The 21,410-nt window shown below is 34.6% G+C and overlaps 1 protein-coding gene and 1 long non-coding RNA gene across 5 annotated transcripts; one reads left to right on the plus strand and one right to left on the minus strand.

Moving 5' to 3' along the window:
• Positions 1-3,692: 3,692 nt before the first annotated feature.
• Positions 3,693-5,512, minus strand: LOC120211817 (myb family transcription factor EFM-like). 4 transcript variants are annotated; one of them, XM_039210285.1, is made up of 5 exons: positions 5,287-5,512; positions 5,105-5,180; positions 4,611-5,065; positions 4,434-4,510; positions 3,693-4,291 (listed from the first exon to the last, which is right to left on the minus strand). In XM_039210285.1, exons 1-5 carry the CDS (start codon positions 5,420-5,422, stop codon positions 3,854-3,856), a joined length of 1,182 nt encoding a protein of 393 aa, XP_039066216.1. In that variant the 5' UTR covers positions 5,423-5,512; the 3' UTR covers positions 3,693-3,853. The 4 variants fall into 4 exon arrangements, with proteins under 4 accessions (XP_039066216.1, XP_039066214.1, XP_039066215.1 ...); XM_039210284.1 differs by having other exon boundaries at positions 3,695-4,291; positions 5,251-5,512; XM_039210283.1 differs by having other exon boundaries at positions 4,611-5,180.
• On the plus strand, positions 5,411-8,836 carry LOC120211818. The gene is made up of 3 exons (XR_005524639.1): positions 5,411-5,422; positions 5,503-5,623; positions 8,826-8,836. It is a non-coding gene; the product is annotated as an uncharacterized LOC120211818 (long non-coding RNA).
• Positions 8,837-21,410: the final 12,574 nt, after the last annotated feature.

The following is a 21,410-nucleotide window of genomic DNA, read 5'->3' on the forward strand; positions in this document are numbered from 1 at the left end:
TGGTTTCTACACACATCGAACGATATTCAAGAAGTTTTCCAAAATTTTTGAACACTGATAACCCCCTCAAAAACGTTTCTCAAGTTGACCCAGCATTTTCTAGGTTTCTAGTTTGGTTTTTTCTTTCTTTCTTTTACTCTTAATGCTTTAAGTTCTTTTGTTTTCCTTTTTATTGTTCTTTTGCATTATCTAACACATTATCTTTCTTGTATTATCAGGACTAAAGAGTTTGCACATTTATTTCTTCTTTGCATTCTCGTTCTCTGGAGGCTAAACCTTGTTTGGCCTCTTAGAGCTTTTTTTGTTATCACATTTGCTAGTAATCAAACTCCGATACGAACTGTGGAAGACTACTTGGTAAAGTGAGTTTTAAAGAGTACAAGATCGACTTACTTGCCTCTCGCTGTGTTACTTTCTTGGAGTGACTTGTGAGGTTTCTTGCTTTGTTGAATTTTCTTTCTTTTATATTTATTTTACATTAAAATTTTCTTTGATGTTTATGATTTCAGGATGGCGACAATAACAACGAGACACTTATGGCTACCTTAGCCATACTTGAATGACTCACAACTTAATTTGAAACAAGATTTGATCAACTTAACAATACCATGAGAGAACGACAAGAACCATAACTGGATCTACCAACCAGAATCCAAGACCAAACAATGTTGAACTTTTGGGACCCAGACGAGCAGACCACGTTTCCAAGCACCCAAAATCTTTGCAAAACCAAAGTTCACGATCCCGTCTTTCAAAGGAGACAACGATCCGAACAAGTACATCGATTGAGAAGGAAAAGTTGATCTCATGTTCGCATACCCTGACTGTCCCCAAGCTAAACAAGTTCCCCTCATCACCATGGAATTCGAAGGATATGCTCACACTTGGTGGATGCAAACAAGGAAAAAGATCGAAACTTACAAATTCAAGCAATCACTTCTTGGACCGACCTCAAACAAACCATGAGGAACCGATTCCTACTGACACATTATACACGAGAAGTTAAACTACGACTACATCGACTTCGACAAATTAAAAGTTAAGTTGAAGACTACTACAAGGAGATGCAGTCCTTATTCAATAGGGCTAACATAATCGAAGAAGAAGAAGACACCGTGTCAAGATTCATCGTCGGCTTAAACTCAAACATCACTGATCTTCTTTACCTCCATGGGTACGAAAACTTTGAATATACACTAAAGAAGGTATAACAATCGAAGAAAAATCCAAATTGTTTTCGAAGGGGATGCTCGAGCGGTTCTTCAGAAAATGGAGATTGAGGAACCAGATCGATCAGAAATAAGTGTGATTACTTGAGAGGCTCGCCATCATGCCAAATTGTTTGAAGACAGTCGGTTCGTCTTCATTCCTCGCTTAGGTAACCAGACGGCTCACGTATTAGCGACTGATTCAGCTCTGGGTCAAGTGGATAAATATGGGTTGAGGATGGTCCACAACAGGTTTTACAACATTGACAGTGGAAAATCGTTGGGTAAATCCTCCCTGAACTCTGATCTCGATACGAGGGTGGTGTTACAAGGCTCGCGTTTCTTCTTTTTACTTCTTGTCCTCTCGACTGTTGTGCGCTCATTGTTTCTATGCTGAGAATTGAGAGGACAGATGGCCAGGGCTTTAGTTTGGTGTTTGTTCATTTATTTCCTTTTTGTTGTACAACTGTTTAGCATTTTTCTTTTTCAGACGTTTAGTTTGAGACTTGTTTAGTTTTTCCTTTATTATTTAATAATTTGTGTGGGTCTTTTTATCAAAAAAAAATCATTGAATATGAATTTTTGTCATTTGCAGTTTTTACTACATTTGTAAGAGATTATGAGAATATTTTTTTATCAAACCGTGTTCATTAAGATTTTAAATGAAAAAAAAAATTGGGAATTAAAATTGATAAGATATATATATATATATATTTGGTAACAAAGGGAGCTTTTTAACAGCAGTTATACCTTCTCCTCCAATTGTTGATATCCATTTGGAGAAGACTGCGACCTCAGAAGGGAGCTGTTTAACAGCAGTTAGACCTTCTCCTCCAATTGTTGATATCCATTTGTAGAAGACTGCGAACCGCAGCGGGTGGATGGTCTAACACAGCAATGCTTGGAGGAGCCTTCTGGCCTAGGTGCGCCAGAGCGTCAGCCACACAATTGGTCTTCCGATAAGAATAGGAAACTCTGATGCTTCACTGCCGTTGAAGGAATACGGATCCGGCGTATAAGGTATGGCTCGGACGCCAGAACAGGAGAAGAAAGAATCTTGACAGCTTCGTTATTATCCATCTCGACCATTGTTGAATTGAAGGAGGATACGGATCCGGCGTATAAGGGCTGGCTCGGACACCAGAGCTGGAGCAGGATAAGATACATTTTATTGGCAAAAAGAAAGAGGCACGAAGAAGAAGAACACTGAAGGAGGAGGAATGTTGAATTGGAATGGAAACAAATAATGAGTTGGCAAAAAATTTAATGAAATGTAAACTAATTATTATTTGGCATATTATTACTAGTTAAGGACCATTGTTGATATGGTGGGAAACGTTATCCAATAATTTCTCCATTAATTGGGTAGTCCTAGACCAATTGTAGAAGAAGAGAAATGAATGTCACTGTTCATATGATACTAAGTCAGCCTATGTATGATTCCATTCTGTATTGCCAGTTGCGACTACCCCACCATCATGCCTGAAGACATGAACCATAACATGGCTTTATGATACATCAAAGGTCATCGAATATAGATCTGAATGAGAGAATTGCTGAACTGTGATCCTAAGTGGCTGGCCAATGATCCGCACACCGCACTTGGTCTTGCACAAGGTAACACCACTTTTGGTCCTAATTCCCACACTCTTCCTGTGCTTGCCATGTGGCAGAAAGAGGTTATCCACCATCCCTTGAATAAATTCGAGTTTCATATTGATCGATTCAGTAGCAACACAAGCAACAGTTTGATTAGGTGAGCAGCCCCAATATTCATTTCTTTGTACTCCTGTCTCCAAGGTTGCCTCATGGTACAAGAAGCTTGCAGATGGAGATACTGATGGTTTTGAGCCTGGTCCAGGAACGTCATGCATACAAGGAAACGGTGATGGTGATGATGGAGATTATGACTATGCTCCGGCTGCTTGATGAATGAGTAATTAGCTATTCATTATGCGAAGCAATGATCAAAACCCTTATACATGGGGGAATTTATCCCAAAAAAGTTTTAGTAATTTCCCCAAGTATAATGTCATCTATGTACTTTAGCAACCATGGACAAATGCTAATCATGTATTATATGTCATCTATATATCTTTAGGCAAGATGTTTTATTGGATCCTTTCCATTTTCCTGCAGGTTTCTATACCAGGCAAGCCTGGTATATACATATTACACATTTTTTTTTGATAAAATATATATTACACATTCGTTTAACCGTTAATGGGTCGATTATTTTGGATAATAAACATTTAAATGCTCCACTTGTATTACCGATGGAGATTTGAATCAAGTAAACCCGAAAGCCTTATAGTTGATGCATAAATGATTATGTTAGTGATTGTGGTGGCTTTGCTTTCCAAAAACGCATGTCACTTTCCGACAAGACACATAAAAACAAATATAATCAATGTTCAATCTTTTCTCCAAATAAACATTGAAGTCAGAGAAAGAGGGAAACCAATTCGAACAAAACACACACTCGCTTTTATTTTATTTCCTTTTTATCCTCCATCTTCATATTTAGCCTGGATTTTATTTTCAAAACAATATATAGCACATGATCCACTGCTACATGGAATATCTAAACCCTAACCCTAAAGCCGTCTTTAGAATTTAAGGACATCTCACTTGTATTGCATTCTTCACCTTCTTCTCTGATCTCCACCGCTCTCACCTTTCCAGCTGCTGCTCTCCGACTTTCCGTCTTCAATGCTGTCGGACCGGTCCCCAGCTTCCCTGATGTCAGGCTCCAGTGAGCTACGTGCCCTTGATGCGGCATTGTACATGTTGTGGAATTGGTGGTGGAGGGTGTGGTAGTGCTGGTGGTGCAGCTGGGTTGGAGGTAGAGCTGGGGTTGCACTTGCACCTACAGCTGCACCAGCAGAGTAAAACTCTTGGGGCATAGGTGATGCACAGAAATGAGCTGGGTGGTGAGCTCCATACAGGGAGGTGCCACCTCTATGAGCGGCTGTGGAAAACTCTTGGGGGACCCAGATGCCACCTAAGACTACAAGTTGGGGTGCTGGGGCTCCTACTGCTTGTGGACTTGGGCTAGGTCTCCTTGTGTGCAGCCTATATTTCTGCCAAATAAAAAGGTTAAGAAAATCATTATGAGCAGTAAAAGATTTGCACCGACATTTTTAATAACATCAGCGGGTACCGTGTCAGGTTTTTTTTACAAAAACTCCTTCTTGCATGACACAGTACTGGAGAAAGAGATACCTGCAGATGGCTTTTCACTTCATCATTGGTCAAACCATCAACCTTCATTAACTCCCTGATCTGTTTTGGTGTGGCAACTGTAACCATAATCATCAAAACCAAAGATTTTGAAAATGAACCACAAATCAAACAAAGGCAATTATATATATATATATATATATATATAATTATTGATACCTTGAGAGCCACCAAGCATCTGAAGAGCATTGACAAATCTCCTATGCAAGTCAGGCGACCAGCAGCGTCTAGCCTTTCTATGAGGTTGATTATTGTTAGTATTTGTTGTTTGCCCATCAGCTGTGTTGTTACCGGTTCCATTGTGATGCTCAATCACAGCTCCAACTTTGTCTCTCCGTTGACAGGCTACCCCATTTTCAATCTCCGAATTGCATTTCCTATCTTCCATATTTTTATTGAGAGAAGCAAGTGCTAAATCAGGGAGAGACTCTGAACATTTCCGGTTTTTGGAGGAGAATGGAAGGAAAGCTCCTCCAATTCTCTGCTTGGTATCTAATCCCAAATTGGGACCAACATTCAAACCAATATCAGTAACCGATGATTCTGGTTTCGTCTGGTTTCCTTCTTGGCTCCATAGTTGTGCGGTTGTCATCCAGTTTGCTTTATGATCAGACGTGTTTTGGGACTTGTCCGAGGTTAAGTTCTTGAGCGGCATGAATTTTTCAAGAACTGGTCTTGATCCTTGATTCCTGCTGTATGCCTGTAGTTGCTGCCTTGAAGCCTCCAAAGCTGGACATAATATACCAGTGAAAAGCTTATAAACCCTAATGCAAATATAATATGCTTGATAGGTACGTACCATTGGTGAGAAGTTGCATACAAAGGGGAAGCTCGCGCTTAAAAGCATCGATCTTAAGTCGTTCTTCCTCGAGACAAGAAAGGAAATCTTCAAGATTCAGTTTACGATCAATCTGCTGATCGAGACTGTGGGGTTTGCAGTCAAGGGTTAGTTCAGAAGGAGTTGATGCCATGTATGCGTAAAAAAACAAGAAACTTATGATATCTGTTTTGTTTTGTCAAAAAGGGTTGGTGTCATGACTCATGCCATAAGAACAGCAACAAATAAGGATGTTTCTTATCTGCATGCAAAAAACAAAACCAACAAATAGAAAGAAAGGGAAGGTCTGTTGTTTGTGAACACGATGAGGATTCAATTTTTGAAGGGGAGAATCGTCTCTTTTAAGGGTGAGTTGATATGGAGAATAAAGTAGGGTTTCTAGAGAAGAAAAAGTTAAAGCTAAATTAAGAGCAGTGTGTTAAAGCAGAGGGATGGTAACTCCTTGCAAAGAACAAAGGCAATTAAAAGCTAAAAGAAGCTTAGAGATAGAAGGGAAAAGAAGCTTAGAGATAGAAGGGAAAAGAAGCTTAGAGATAGAAGGGAATCAACATTCAGCAACAGCAGAAAGGGTCATGTGCTTAGTCCCTATACGAAATTCAAAATCACCAGTATAGAATATTATTCTTATCACTGTTATAACTTTTTTTCCTTTATTTTTTCCTTTTCATTATTGTTCCTTTTGATTGTTTAGGAAGATTTATATTATCGTTTAATACCTCTCCTAATTTAATAGATAATCAAACATAATTAATATAAAAATTATTCACCGACGATGAATTAAATATTTCACAAAAGGAATTTAGGGTTACCATGTGTCACATGTACCAGTGCAATACAACTTACTTTATATACGGTTCCAAACGCTGCAAAATGTCCTAAAACTGAGTGCGAGGAACTCAGAAGATATACGCTAGTTTTATTAAAAATAGAAAATATTTAAAATTACAATGAGGATTTACGAATAACTTAAATTAAATTATAATTAGGACATTTTCATATAACTATTAACACAAAAATTAGTCACTTAGATCGCACAAGAACTATAAAAGAAAAAGGTTAAAAAACATAATCAATGCTCGAATAAAATAAAGATATGAACAAATCTAACTGCATCGGCAAACGAACCACAAAAGGAGATGAATCTACTGAAAGATCGCCTACAAATCACAAATTAGGGTCAAGCGACGTGAGAAAACGATCCACGAGCGCAAAATTTGTATCCTCCAAAGCAGGAACGATCAACAGGATAACAAATAAGTACTATCTTGATCAGTCGTGGCGATATCAAATCCAACTCTGTGAAAAAAAAAAGATAAACGGAAAAAAGGGCAAAAAACGTAAGTTATCAAAAGGCATAGAAAAATGTGCCACAAAGACAGAGATAAATGTGTTATAAAGACAGAGAATATGTCACAAAATATTATTATTCTTATTAAAAACACTAAAAAGAAATAAAAAAAGATAACCATCAGGCGACAACTAACATCAAAACTGGTGTCACCGTCGGTTAAACAAAATAAAAAAAATTAGATTGATCAATAAAATTGACAGAAACCGTAAAGAAGAAAAAAAGGGGAGAGAATTAAGCAAATATCCTAATTATATAGAAAAGAATATAATATATATTTGACTCTAAGGAAGGGATCTCTTATATGAGTTCCAAATTCCAATTCCGCGACTCTAAATTAAATTAAGGGAAAAGGCTTAATGGCAGAAAACCCATGGGAATCTTCTTTTATTACTACTAACTTTAATGAGTTGGTTAGGAAGGTAACAAGATTCCCTCCCCTACACAACAACATTTTCCGTTGCAACCTAGGGTTATATGTTAGGCACTTTTTTAATTTATGTAAAAATATTTAAGTTGAATGATTCACATGATGAACTCAAGATATATGATTCCACAGGTGGTGATGAATAATTCACATTATATGAGCTAAGTTATGATTCCTCAGCTGGCAATGAATAATTCATGTGATGACTTATCCATAATCTTGAAAAGAGATTAAGTTATTTTTTATTTTTTAGACTTGGATAATTTTATTTAAGAGTGAGTATCCGGTTGAATAGAGTAAAAAATTTTGAGTTGGTGAAATTAACAAGTCATATTTTTCAATCCTAATTCGATTTAATTTTTTAATAAATTTGAGTTTAATAAAATTTAAACAAACCAAATCGAATATATTGTTTAAATTACTTTTTATATATATTTTTAACTTAAACAGGTGAATCGTAAAGATAATTATGCATGTTTTATACACTGTTAATACTTGTAGGTGTGAATACATGATTAGGGTTTGATAAATAATTTAATTTAATTTACCTTAATTTTGTTGCCCTTTGATTTAAAGATGTAATTAATATGCATAGCTTTTTTTTTTGTCCATTTGCATGAAAAGTAAAAGGGCAAAGGACGTGTGTATTAGAGACTGCATCGTATTCCCTTAATTATGAGCTTAAACGACAGGAATGGGAATGAAAATGAGAATGGGTTGGTCTCTCTTTCTAAAATATACAACAAAGGTCTCTTCTCCTACAAGACTCCAGTTTATGCCTTTTCTCTGCAGATTCACATCTCTCTTTATCCAGAGATGAAACAAGGAATTATATTTAAGTATATTTTCTTTTTACACATTAATTATTAGTTTTCTTTATACTACTGTAATTATTATTGTAAGATTTTAAGGATAATAAATTTAATATAATAATCTTTGATTTAAAAATGAAGTTATATGTAGTTTAGCCCTTATAACTTGTTAAAATAAAATTATCCACTCCTTTTAAGAGTTTGAAATCATTACGTGAAAGAAAACATGTTTTGGGAGGCACGAACGAGGGTTTTGGTCGAATGGTTGTGTTAACCTTGGTCTACGTAGTTCTTAGCTTTTTCATTCTTGATAACTAAAAAATAAAAAAAAGGAAACACTTGGATTTGTGTAGTCTCTTATTTTTGTTCAATATTTATTTAGTATATATATAATAATATAATGTAGTTTTTGAAAATAGTTTTTGAAAACCTATAATATATAGTTTTTAGAAAACGTTTTTTGAAAGCATATAATATATAGTTTTTAAAAAATTAATTTTTGAAAATATATAATAAGGTTTTGAAACTATTTTTTGACAATATATATTATATAGTTTTGAAAACACATTTTTTAAATGTATAATATACATAGTTTTAAAAATGATTTTTGAAAACGTATATAATATAGTTTTCAAAACGTATTTTAAAAACATATATATAGTTTTTTAAAACGGTTCTTTTTTTGGAAACATATATAATATATAATTTTTGAAAACATATTATTTTTTAAAATATAGTATTATATAGTTTTTATTATTATATTTATTATATATTATTATTTATTTATTATATATTTATTGTATTTATCTATTTAACCATTTCAGGTCCAAATCAAAGGCAGAATCCAAGTCCAACAGTTCAACCGGGTCCAACAGTCCAAGGGGCCCAGTATGGAGCCCAACCGGGTAGGTAGGCCTGACCCAGCCAACCGACCCGGTGAGCCCAACAGAACTAGGGTTTTGTGTTTAACCAAGGGTGCCACACTACCAAGCGCGTGAGGACAACACGCCGACGCCAAACCAAAGCCAAACAACAAAATCAGAGTAAATCGCGGTGCTTATCAACGGGGAAAACATCCCTTATTTTTCCAACAACAACGTACCGAGAAGATCGACCATGAGCGCATACAAATAAATCCCAACAAAACTGGGATTTTAACAACCGGATTCAAGGGGTTTCCTCCCTTTTCCGAGCGCTATAAAAGCCTCCGGTGAGGCACAACGAAGGGACATCAATGACAACAGAGCAATCAAGCCAACAAAGCAAACAAGGCAAGCAAAGCAAAGCATTCGAAATAACAAAAAAAATCTTAATATATATATATATATATATCAAGTATTCGGCTTCGGAATATCACTGAGGGAAGCACGGTAGGGGGAAGCCAAAGGTCATCGGGAAAGCGAAGAGTCTCGCCGGAAAGATAAGAACCCAAACGTTTCTTTGTAGATCTACGTCGATTTGGTACTTGTACCTTGTTGTACAATCAAGCTACGAAATGGTGTATAGGAGGTCGGGAGGAGTATTTTTTAGGTAGATTGTTTTTTTCGACCGCCGCGGTGGTAATAGGTGTCGTTTTGCTATCAAAATAATTATGGCTTCTTAATAAGTAAAAAGAGAGAGTAGTATAGAGAAGCAGGGTCGATCCACAGAGACTCTGGTGTTTCTGATTTAGTGGACTTTTTGATTTAGAAGAAGATAGAATTTCATATAAAGATAAAAAAAGAATAAAATAAATAATTAAATATAAATTGTTTTAAACTGAAGATAATGATAAAATAATAAATAATAAATAATAATTATAAGATAATGATAAAGATTTTTTAATTGTTTAAAGAAATATAATGAGATAAAAAAATTAAATAAACAAATAAAATAAATAAATAAATTGAGATAAAGAAGACTTATGGTAAGAACAACCTCAGACTTCAACTTTGCCTTAAATTCCTCGGATCATCGAAATAGATCTTTACTTCAAGATTCACGTCGGCTACTGTCTACAATGACAAATCCTTGTGACTATGCTTTGTATACTGAATATCCAAGTACACTATTTAATTTCGGTTTGTGAGTTGATCCAAGCAACAACAATATTGTAGATCTTAAAATGTTGAAGTTCGAAAAGCTACCGACTCGGATTATGTTGTTTCAACAATAACTGATTCCGATCTCAATTTCCTCTTAGCAAACAATTTTGCTAAGTGTGTTCACAGGAAGTCTAATGTACTTCAATAAGTCGATCCTTCCTCCCACGTTAACCATAACAACATCCAGACCAACACCGACTTTTGATTTTAAAAATCGTTTTGATTTGAAATTAAGCCCAGAAAACAAAGAGAAAAATCTGAAGCAATTTAAGCGCCTTACAATTCTCACATCTGGAATTGAGCCTTCTCTTTAGCCTTCGGCTTAAAAGAAAATTAGCTAAGCATGACCAAATTTATATTTAGCATATTTGAAAACAAAACTTTAAAATAAAATAAAAAAAATAGAAAACTTGAAAGGAAATAAAAGAGAAAATTTTATAAAGCTAGAGAGAAGAAGAAGAGTGAATTCTCAGTTGTTGAGAGATATATTTCTAGGCTTACCCTGAGAGGTTATTTATAGCCTTCAAAATCCTAAAAACAAGGTAAAGATAATCCTAAAATAAATAAAATAAATCCTAATTAAAATACTTAAAACTATTTAAACAAAAATACCTAAAACAAAGATAAGATAAAAATATAATATTTAAAATAATATCCTAAAACATGAGTTTAATTCAAATTCGAATTGCAGAAACTTGTGGCTGCTCCATTCGTTCTTCTAGAATGTAACCCCCTCAGACCGATGCGGGTAGCCCGATCCGATTCGGGAAGTCACATTAGGGCCACCGGAGCGACCCACCGTAAAAATAGCAGAAATTTTAAAACTTTTTATCAGAACATGTAAACTTATAAAATCATTTATCACTATTTAAAAATAAAACATATTTCCAAACTCGTATATAAATCAAAATACAATTACATGCCCCCTAATCACAAGTACCATACTCTGCAACCACGCCGGAAGAACTCCCTTACTGAAGTCGATAGATACACTGGTACAATTGTTTTAACCTGAAAAGGTGAGTAATAGAGTGAGCTTTGGAAAGCTCAGTAATACAGAACTACCAGATGATGCTACATGACATGTAGATAAATGGAAAGCCATATAATTTCCTTATTGAATCATACGTATACCAGCTTGCAGAATAATTTGGGGTTCCCTTAGAAGTTCATCGAGTAGAAGCCATGAATCTCAGTTCATAAGAAACCTTTCAAAGTATGACATTTTCAGGAGATCGAATAGGATGTCTAGTGTGTTCCAACAGTATAATAAAATCATAATAGGTACAAATCATAGTCCAGTAAATCTCACAATTTCGTAAAAGAGTTTAACTTTTGAAAATCATAGTTTAAACCCTTTTCTGGTACACCATCAGTAGTTCCCAAAATTATTTTCCATATAGCTTACTTTATGCACATAGAAAAAAGAAAGCCGACTTAAGGATAGGCTATGAAGCTTGTATCCTTAAGCCCAAGTCAATAAGTCCATATAGCTTACCCTAAGCACACAGCAAAGGAAAGCCGACCTAATGAAACATCTTGGGGCCCTCAAGAGTCACATTAGGCCCATTTAGCTTGATCAGAGCTATTCCATCGTAATTCAATTCCAAAATTCAATTGCACCGTGACATAAATTCCATAAATCCAAAAACATGGTAATCATATACCATTTCAAAACAAAAATTAGATAGCAGCCATATACCATAAATTGTCACATTAAATTGGTGCATCCATAAAACAATAACCAATGAATTCGGTGTACCGCATATTAAAACCAATAAAACAGTTCAGTAATAAGTAGGGAACACACTAGAGAATCCAAGTATTTTCAGAGGCCATTGTAGTTATCATTTTGGATAACATGAAACTTATGAAATTTGATCGAATTCCAGGAATAAGGTCCTATTGAGGAGAATCGATTACTAACCGATCTAGCCAGACATTTAAGGTTGATACATTAGAATCCCACTATATTTTCGTGTGCATTAGGAAAACGTTCAGGAACCTTTATACATAATAATTCTAAATTCATATTACTGCAAGTGATTCCATTACCCAAACATCAGGGGTATTCAGGAATATACTTTGAATTCATAGGATTTCAGCCCAATTGAACCAAATGAGATATTCAGAATCTTTTCCTTCTGCGTTACTTGTTTTTTTTTTCCAAACATGACCGAAGTGATTTTAGATGAAATATAGAATCGAAGATTCAAGTCATTTACAATCTACGACTATCGATCATATTATCAAACAACTCGAGTTACACAACTCTCAAACTGATGCATGTCAACAAGTCAATTCATTATCCTTCCAGTGTATTCACTCTTTAATACCATAATGCAGATCCATAGATCATCCCCATAATCATCACTGAATAAATCTTCCAACGATCTTTATTTCATTTCCATGTTTCAACAATGTCAGGAAATACTGACGTACTTGATCCATGGCTCATAACCCATAATGACAATTCATCATGTAAGTTCAACAGTGTTTCCAAACTCCTCAAATCACCTATTTACTCCTCAGTCATTGAGGTTACTTAGTTCATTTAGTAAGCAAGTCTATCTCGGTTACTTTAGAGTTTTCCAGAATAATTCAGACATTTTTGAATTTCAAATACATGTTGTACTTCCTTTCAGTTCAATTTAGTCATATAATAAAGTCATTCTGGTATTCGTGGTTGATTTGTCTCACGAATACCCACTTATTAGTACTGTATGCGCTCAAGAGTTTAGCTGAGCCAAGTACTTCCAGAATTATCATCCCTCCAAATTTGAGAAGACGAACAAACATTCAAGTGGTAACTATATCATTCAGGTAATGATATAGCACTAGCGTTGGTTGATCACTTAAGTTGCATTCCATAATTTTTACTAGTAGCACAACATCCATGTTTATTTGGATTTCTTAATTAATCCAAGACATTTACTTATTATAGGTCATAAGGGTATTTTGGTCATTTTGGTGCTCAGTTTTATTCCATTTATTTCAGAGCTCAAGGGTATTCAATCATTCTTGAGCTTGGTGAAATTCTTGGTCATTTGCATACTAGAGGTATTTTGGTCATTTCCATACTAGGGGTATTTTGGTCATTTCACAGATCCATTGTATTACAATCATTTCCTTCTATCCGATCTTATTATTAAATTTAAACTTATCATTTACTTCAATCCTTTCAAACAATTCTCACAAAAGAGCATCATTGATAAATCATTCTTCAGGTATTTACTTATAACTCCGATATTTTCGGGTCAAGTGTCTTCTCAGATTTTACAAACGGAATATCATGAATTTTTCTGCACAAAGACAAGATCTTAACAATTAAATTCGTACTTAATCGAGTTAAGTACAAATCCTCAAAGTATTTTCTCCTTCAGGGTCAACTCGGATTATTTTACCTCTCAAGGCATTTTTGTAATTTCTTAACCAGATAATTTCGATATTAGCTCTTAACGAAATAATTATAATTTAAAGATCCTATGGTCAATTGCTTTCCCGAAAATTCTCTGATCTTTAAATTATTCCTTAACAAACTTCTAGCATATTGCGCAAACCCTTTTTGGTGTTAAAACCAGTTATCCAAATTTTCTAAACAAAATCATTATTTCTTATGCACATCTATAATTATATCGGATCAATATATCTTTCATAGTTATTAACCAACTTCCAGGGATAATTCTTGTTATCCTACAACATAAGGGTATTTTCGTAATTTTTCACTACGGAGTATTCTCATAATTTCATCATCCAAGTACCTTTATAGAGATAAATTATAATTCACATAGTCAGGACTAATTCCTTTATCACTCAATCACAGAACTTGTAATTCAAGAGAGTCTTAACTAATTTATCACTTAAATTGTATTCGGTTCGAATCCATCCATAATCAAACAGACATGATAGACCAATCATATATATGTCCATGTATTTATCCATTATCAACATGTTCCATAAAGCATAAAGAGGTAGTAAAGTATTACCTCGATTTTCGTGTAATACTGATCGACCATAAAAATTCCATTCGAACGCCCTCGATCCTTAATTCAACTTCCCATAATTCCTCAAATACATAACAATATAAATTTCATCAAAACGGGACTTAATTCCGAAAAACGGGTCGAATCGGGTGATTAATCAGTTAAAACCAACTTACCGGGTTCGAATTTGACGAAACGGATTTCAGAATCAGACTTACGACGTCAACAAAATCCAAATTATTACACTTGAATTCCAGCTCACCAACTTGATTTCTAGCTTCCAATCTTTTTCTAACGAACACGGATAATCTATCGTACAAATACGACTTCAGTAATTTTCCTCGCCATAAAAATAACTTGTTAGGATCTAATTAATAATTTGAGGATCCAATTGTTAAAACTATAAACTTTAGGAGTCAACATAATTTTTAATTACTAAAATTAGGGACTAAATCGATCTTAATAAAACTATAATGTCATAATCATAATAATATGAAAGCTAAGAGACAAGGTTGAGCTGTTAACACTTGGATGTCTTACCTTGCAATTTCCCCCTTTTTACTTTATCAACTAAACCCACGTGATCCTTAGCCATAATATATTCCAAGTAACTTTTTTTTAAAGTACTCTTCGACCAGTGCTTATTCTCATGCGGTGGCAGACCCCATTTCAGTCGTTTATAAAGGCCAACTTCGATACTCGTTATGTTCCTCAGCGTATATGGCAGAAGGTATATCGGTCGTTGATGCTGTTATCATTGATGCAGAGCTGGAAATTGAAGCGTCGGGTTTAATCTTTTCAAGCATGCTCGTTTAGAGTGGTTCCCCGTACTGCAAATATGACGGATCACTTTCTAGTCGCTGAGTCGTTGGTTGATTTGATGGTTGGAAGAAGCTCCTCCAAGAGTAGAAGATCAAGCGTCGAAGGATTATCAATGGCTCGACCCGCCTAGATAATTGTTGGAAGCGTTTGTTCTGGTGCTCGTGCAGGTTCTGGATTTTGTTTTGCTCCTTGCTGTTGTTCGTTTCATGGTTCTTCTCTGGTGCAAGGAGTTTGAATGGCCGACAGTCTGGTTTTGCTTGTGTTTAATTTATGGGTCTGTATTATAGCCAGCTAGTTTCCACTTGTGGTTCTCTATTTTCCATATTATAAAAGTAATAATAATAATAATCAACTTCACATCATTTCCATTATTTTATTTTTCTTTTGTCAACAAATCCAACTGTCAATCAACAAGCATGAAATGATATAACATATCTTCTAAGCTGGAAAGTATTGGATTCCAACCTTGTATGCAATACCATTATCTTCACATAAAAAAATATATATCACTTATTGAGTGGCCCTCAATTTGATTAATAAAATAATAATATACTAAACAATTATTTACCAATCATACTTTATACCCTTTCACATATTTTAAACTAAAATAAATCTAACCCTATATTGGGGTGTGACAATTCTCCCCTCCTTAAAAGAATTTCGTCCTCGAAATTCATTCATGTCATATAATTGTATAAATGAAACTTCCAACAGTTCTTTCAAATCTTTCAATAACTTTTACAAAAGTACTATTCCTCCACTTATCCTTAACCAGCTGAGTATACATTCTTATCATAAATTTTCAATATTTCAATAAAAGAATCCGAACGAAAATTTACTTGAGTAATTAATTCAGTCTTTGTCATGGGAATAGACTCATAGAGTAGTAGTATATCCAAATTTCATTTCCGGAGTCAAGTCAGAATTTTTCAAATAAATAACTCTTACATGGATCGTGAGGTACTTCACAGCGTTTAGACAGATGTTACTGGCATTCTTTTTTGTACAAGTATAGCCTTAACGGATAGAACTTCGGTTTACTCATTACAGATAGGGACTCAACCTTGTAGTTCCAGCTCAGAGATGTACGATTGCAGTCTAGGGGCATGTACTGATCAGACATATTTTGACATTCGACCGGCCGGTCTAACTTGAAAATTTTTGACTCAAACCATAGCTCTGATACCACTAAATGTAACCCCCTCAGACCGATTTGGGAAGTCACATTAGGGCCACTGGAGTGACCCACCGTAAAAATAGCAGAAATTTTAAAACTTTTTATCAGAACATGTAAACTTATAAAATCAATTATCACTATTTAAAAATAAAACAGATTTCCAAACTCGTATATAAATCAAAATACAATTACATGCCCCCTAATCACAAGTACCATACTCTGCAACCACGCCGGAAGAACTCCCTTACTGAAGTCGATAGATACACTGGTACAATTGTTTTAACCTGAAAATGTGAGTAATAGAGTGAGCTTTGGAAAGCTCAGTAATACAGAACTACCAGATGATGCTGCATGACATGTAGATAAATGGAAAGCCATATAATTTCCTTATTGAATCATACGTATACCAGCTTGTAGAATAATTTGGGGTTCCCTTAGAAGTTTATCGAGTAGAAGCCATGAATCTCAGTTCATAAGAAACCTTTCAAAGTATGACATTTTCAGGAGATCGAATAGGATGTTTAGTGTGTTCCAACAGTATAATAAAATCATAATAGGTACAAATCATAGTCCAGTAAATCTCATAATTTCGTAAAAGAGTTTAACTTTTGAAAATCATAGTTTAAACCCTTTTCTGGTACACCATCAGTAGTTCCCAAAATTATTTTCCATATAGCTTACTTTATGCACATAGCAAAAAGAAAGCCGACTTAAGGATAGGCTATGAAGCTTGTATCCTTAAGCCCAAGTCAATAAGTCCATATAGCTTACCCTAAGCACACAGCAAAGGAAAGCCGACCTAATGAAAGATCTTGGGGCCCTCAAGAGTCACATTAGGCCCATTTAGCTTGATCAGAGCTATTCCATCGTAATTCAATTCCAAAATTCAATTGCACCGTCACATAAATTCCATAAATCCAAAAACATGGTAATCATATACCATTTTAAAACAAAAATTAGATAGCAGCCATATACTATAAATTGTCACATTAAATTGGTGCATCCATAAAACAATAACCAATGAATTCGGTGTACCACATATTAAAACCAATAAAACAGTTCAGTAATAAGTAGGGAACACACTAGAGAATCCAAGTATTTTCAGAGGCCATTGTAGTTATCATTTTGGATAACATGAAACTTATGAAATTTGATCGAATTCCAGGAATAAGGTTCTATTGAGGAGAATCGATTACTAACCGATCTAGCCAGACATTTAAGGATGATATATTAGAATCCCACTATATTTTCGTGTGCATTAGGAAAACGTTCAGGAACCTTTATACATAATAATTCTAAATTCATATTTACAGCAAGTGATTCCATTACCCAAACAATCAGGGGTATTCAGGAATATACTTTGAATTCATAGGATTTCAGCCCAATTGAACCAAATGAGATATTCAGAATCTTTTCCTTCTGCGTTACTTGTTTTTTTTCCAAACATGACCGAAGTGATTTTAGATGAAATATAGAATCGAAGATTCAAGTCATTTACAATCTACGACAATCGATCATATTATCAAACAACTCGAGTTACACAACTCTAAAACTGATGCATGTCAACAAGTCAATTCATTATCCTTCTAGTGTATTCACTCTTTAATACCATAATGCAGATCCATAGATCATCCCCATAATCATCACTGAATAAATCTTCCAACGGTCTTTATTTCATTTCCACATTTCAACAATGTCAGGAAATACTGACGTACTTGATCCATGGCTCATAACCCATAATGACAATTCATCATGTAAGTTCAACAGTGTTTCCAAACTCATCAAATCACCTATTTACTCCTCAGTCATTGAGGTTACTTAGTTCGTTTAGTAAGCAAGTCTATCTCGGTTACTTTAGAGTTTTCCAGAATAATTCAGACATTTCTGAATTTCAAATACATGTTGTACTTCCTTTCAGTTCAATTTAGTCATATAATAAAGTCATTCTGGTATTCGTGGTTGATTTGTCTCACGAATACCCACTTATTAGTACTGTATGCGCTCTAGAGTTTAGCTGAGCCAATTACTTCCAGAATTATCATCGCTCCAAATTTGAGAAGAAGACCAAACATTCAAGTGGTAACTATATCATTCAGGTAATGATATAGCACTAGCGTTGGTTGATCACTTAAGTTGCATTCCATAATTTTTACTGGTAGCACAACATCCATGTTTATTTGGATTTCTTAATTAATCCAAGAAATTTACTTATTATAGGTCATAAGGGTATTTTGGTCATTTTGGTGCTCAGTATTATTCCATTCATTTCAGAGCTCAAGGGTATTCAATCATTCTTGAGCTTGGTGAAATTCTTGGTCATTTGCATACTAGAGGTATTTTGGTCATTTCCATACTAGGGGTATTTTGGTCATTTCACAGATCCATTGTATTACAATCATTTCCTTCTATCCGATCTTATTATTAAATTTAAACTTATCATTTACTTCAATCCTTTCAAACAATTCTCACAAAATAGCATCATTGATAAATCATTCTTCAGGTATTTACTTATAACTCCGATATTTTCGGGTCAAGTGTCTTCTCAGATTTTACAAACGGAATATCATGAATTTTTCTGCACAAAGACAAGATCTTAACAATTAAATTCTTACTTAATCGAGTTAAGTACAAATCCTCAAAGTATTTTCTCTTTCAGGGTCAACTCGGATTATTTTACCTCTCAAGGCATTTTCGTAATTTCTTAACCAGATAATTTTCGATATTAGCTCTTAACGAAAATAATTATAATTTAAAGATCCTATGGTCAATTGCTTTCCCGAACATTCTCTGATCTTTAAATTATTCCTTAACAAACTTCTAGCATATTGCGCAAACCCTTTTTGGTGTTAAAACCAGTTATCCAAATTTTCTAAACAAAATCATTATTTCTTATGCACATCTATAATTATATCGGATCAATATATCTTTTCATAGTTATTAACCAACTTCCAGGGATAATTCTTGTTATCCTACAACATAAGGGTATTTTCATAATTTTTCACTACGGAGTATTCTCATAATTTCATCATCCAAGTACCTTTATAGAGATAAATTATAATTCACATAGTCAGGACTAATTCCTTTATCACTCAATCACAGAACTTGTAATTCAAGAGAGTCTTAACTAATTTATCACTTAAATGTATTCGGTTCGAATCCATCCATAATCAAACAGACATGATAGACCAATCATATATATGTCCATGTATTTATCCATTATCAACATGTTCCATAAAGCATAAAGAGGTAGTAAAGTATTACCTCGATTTTCGTGCAATACTGATCGACTATAAAAATTCCATTCGAACGCCCTCGATCCTTAATTCAACTTCCCATAATTCCTCAAATACATAACAATATAAATTTCATCAAAACGGGACTTAATTCCGAAAAACGGGTCGAATCGGGTGATTAATCAGTTAAAACCAACTTACCGGGTTCGAATTTGACGAAACGGATTTCAGAATCGGACTTAGGACGTCAACAAAATCCAAAATATTACACTTGAATTCCAGCTCACCAACTTGATTTCTAGCTTCCAATCTTTTTCTAACGAACACGGATAATCTATCGTACAAATACGACTTCAGTAATTTTCCTCGCCATAAAAATAACTTGTTAGGATCTAATTAATAATTTGAGGATCCAATTGTTAAAACTATAAACTTTAGGAGTCAACATAATTTTTAATTACTAAAATTAGGGACTAAATCGATCTTAATAAAACTATAATGTCATAATCATAATAATATGAAAGCTAAGAGACAAGGTTGAGCTGTTAACACTTGGATGTCTTACCTTGCAATTTCCCCCTTTTTACTTTATCAACTAAACCCACGTGATCCTTAGCCATAATATATTCCAAGTAACTTTTTTTTAAAGCACTCTTCGACCAGTGCTTATTCTCATGCGGTGGCAGACCCCATTTCAGTCGTTTGTAAAGGCCAACTTCGATACTCGTTATGTTCCTCAGCGTATATGGCGGAAGGTAGATCGGTCGTTGATGCTGTTATCATTGCTGCAGAGCTGGAAATTGAAGCGTCGGGTTTAATCTTTTCAAGCATGCTCGTTTAGAGTGGTTCCCCGTACTGCAAATATGACGGATCACTTTCTAGTCGCTGAGTCGTTGGTTGATTTGATGGTTGGAAGAAGCTCCTCCAAGAGTAGAAGATCAAGCGTCGAAGGATTATCAATGGCTCGACCCGCCTAGATAATTATTGGAAGCGTTTTTTCTGGTGCTCGTGCAGGTTCTGGTTTTTGTTTTGCTCCTCGCTGTTGTTCGTTTCATGGTTCTTCTCTGGTGCAAGGAGTTTGAATGGCCGACAATCTGGTTTTTCTTGTGTTTAATTTATGGGTCTGTATTATAGCCAGCTAGTTTCCACTTGTGGTTCTCTATTTTCCATATTATAAAAGTAATAATAATAATAATCAACTTCACATCATTTCCATTATTTTATTTTTCTTTTGTCAACAAATCCAACTGTCAATCAACAAGCATGAAATGATATAGCATATCTTCTAAGCTATGCTAAACAATTATTTACCAATCATACTTTATACCCTTTCACATATTTTAAACTAAAATAAATCTAACCCTATATTGGGGTGTGACAATTCTCCCCTCCTTAAAAGAATTTCGTCCTCGAAATTCATTCATGTCACATAATTGTATAAATGAAACTTCCAACAGTTCTTTCAAATCTTTCAATAACTTTTACAAAAGTACTATTCCTCCACTTATCCTTAACCAGCTGAGTATACATTCTTATCATAAATTTTCAATATTTCAATAAAAGAATCCGAACGAAAATTTACTTGAGTAATTAATTCAGTCTTTGTCATGGGAATAGACTCATAGAGTAGTAGTATATCCAAATTTCATTTCCGAAGTCAAGTCAGAATTTTTCAGATAAATAACTCTTACATGGATCGTGAAGTACTTCACAGCGTTTAGACAGATGTTACTGGCATTCTTTTTTGTACAAGTATAGCCTTAACGGATAGAACTTCGGTTTACTCATTACAGATAGGGACTCAACCTTGTAGTTCCAGCTCAGAGATGTACGATTGCAGTCTAGGGGCATGTACTGATCAGACATATTTTGACATTCGACCGGCCGGTCTAACTTGAAAATTTTTGACTCAAACCATAGCTCTGATACCACTAAATGTAACCCCCTCAGACCGATTCGGGAAGTCACATTAGGGCCACCGGAGTGACCCACCGTAAAAATAGCAGAAATTTTAAAACTTTTTATCAGAACATGTAAACTTATAAAATCATTTATCACTATTTAAAAATAAAACATATTTCCAAACTCGTATATAAATCAAAATACAATTACATGCCCCCTAATCACAAGTACCATACTCTGCAACCACGCCGGAAGAACTCCCTTACTGAAGTCGATAGATACACTGGTACAATTGTTTTAACCTGAAAAGGTGAGTAATAGAGTGAGCTTTGG

The sequence above is a fragment of the Hibiscus syriacus genome, unplaced genomic scaffold (assembly GCF_006381635.1).
Source record: "Hibiscus syriacus cultivar Baekdansim isolate YM2019G1 unplaced genomic scaffold, ASM638163v2 tig00109987_pilon, whole genome shotgun sequence".
In the NCBI taxonomy this organism is placed as follows: Eukaryota; Viridiplantae; Streptophyta; class Magnoliopsida; order Malvales; family Malvaceae; genus Hibiscus; species Hibiscus syriacus.

Bases quoted from the DNA above. Each gene is read 5' to 3' on its own strand.
- LOC120211817 (XM_039210282.1), bottom strand. From the start codon at position 5,422: ATGGCATCAACTCCTTCTGAACTAACCCTTGACTGCAAACCCCACAGT. The intron at 5,181-5,250 runs GTACGTACCTAT...TATTATGTCCAG, and splicing joins TATGCAACTTCTCACCAATG to CTTTGGAGGCTTCAAGGCAG. The intron at 4,292-4,433 runs GTATCTCTTTCT...TTTATTTGGCAG, and splicing joins AAGTGAAAAGCCATCTGCAG to AAATATAGGCTGCACACAAG.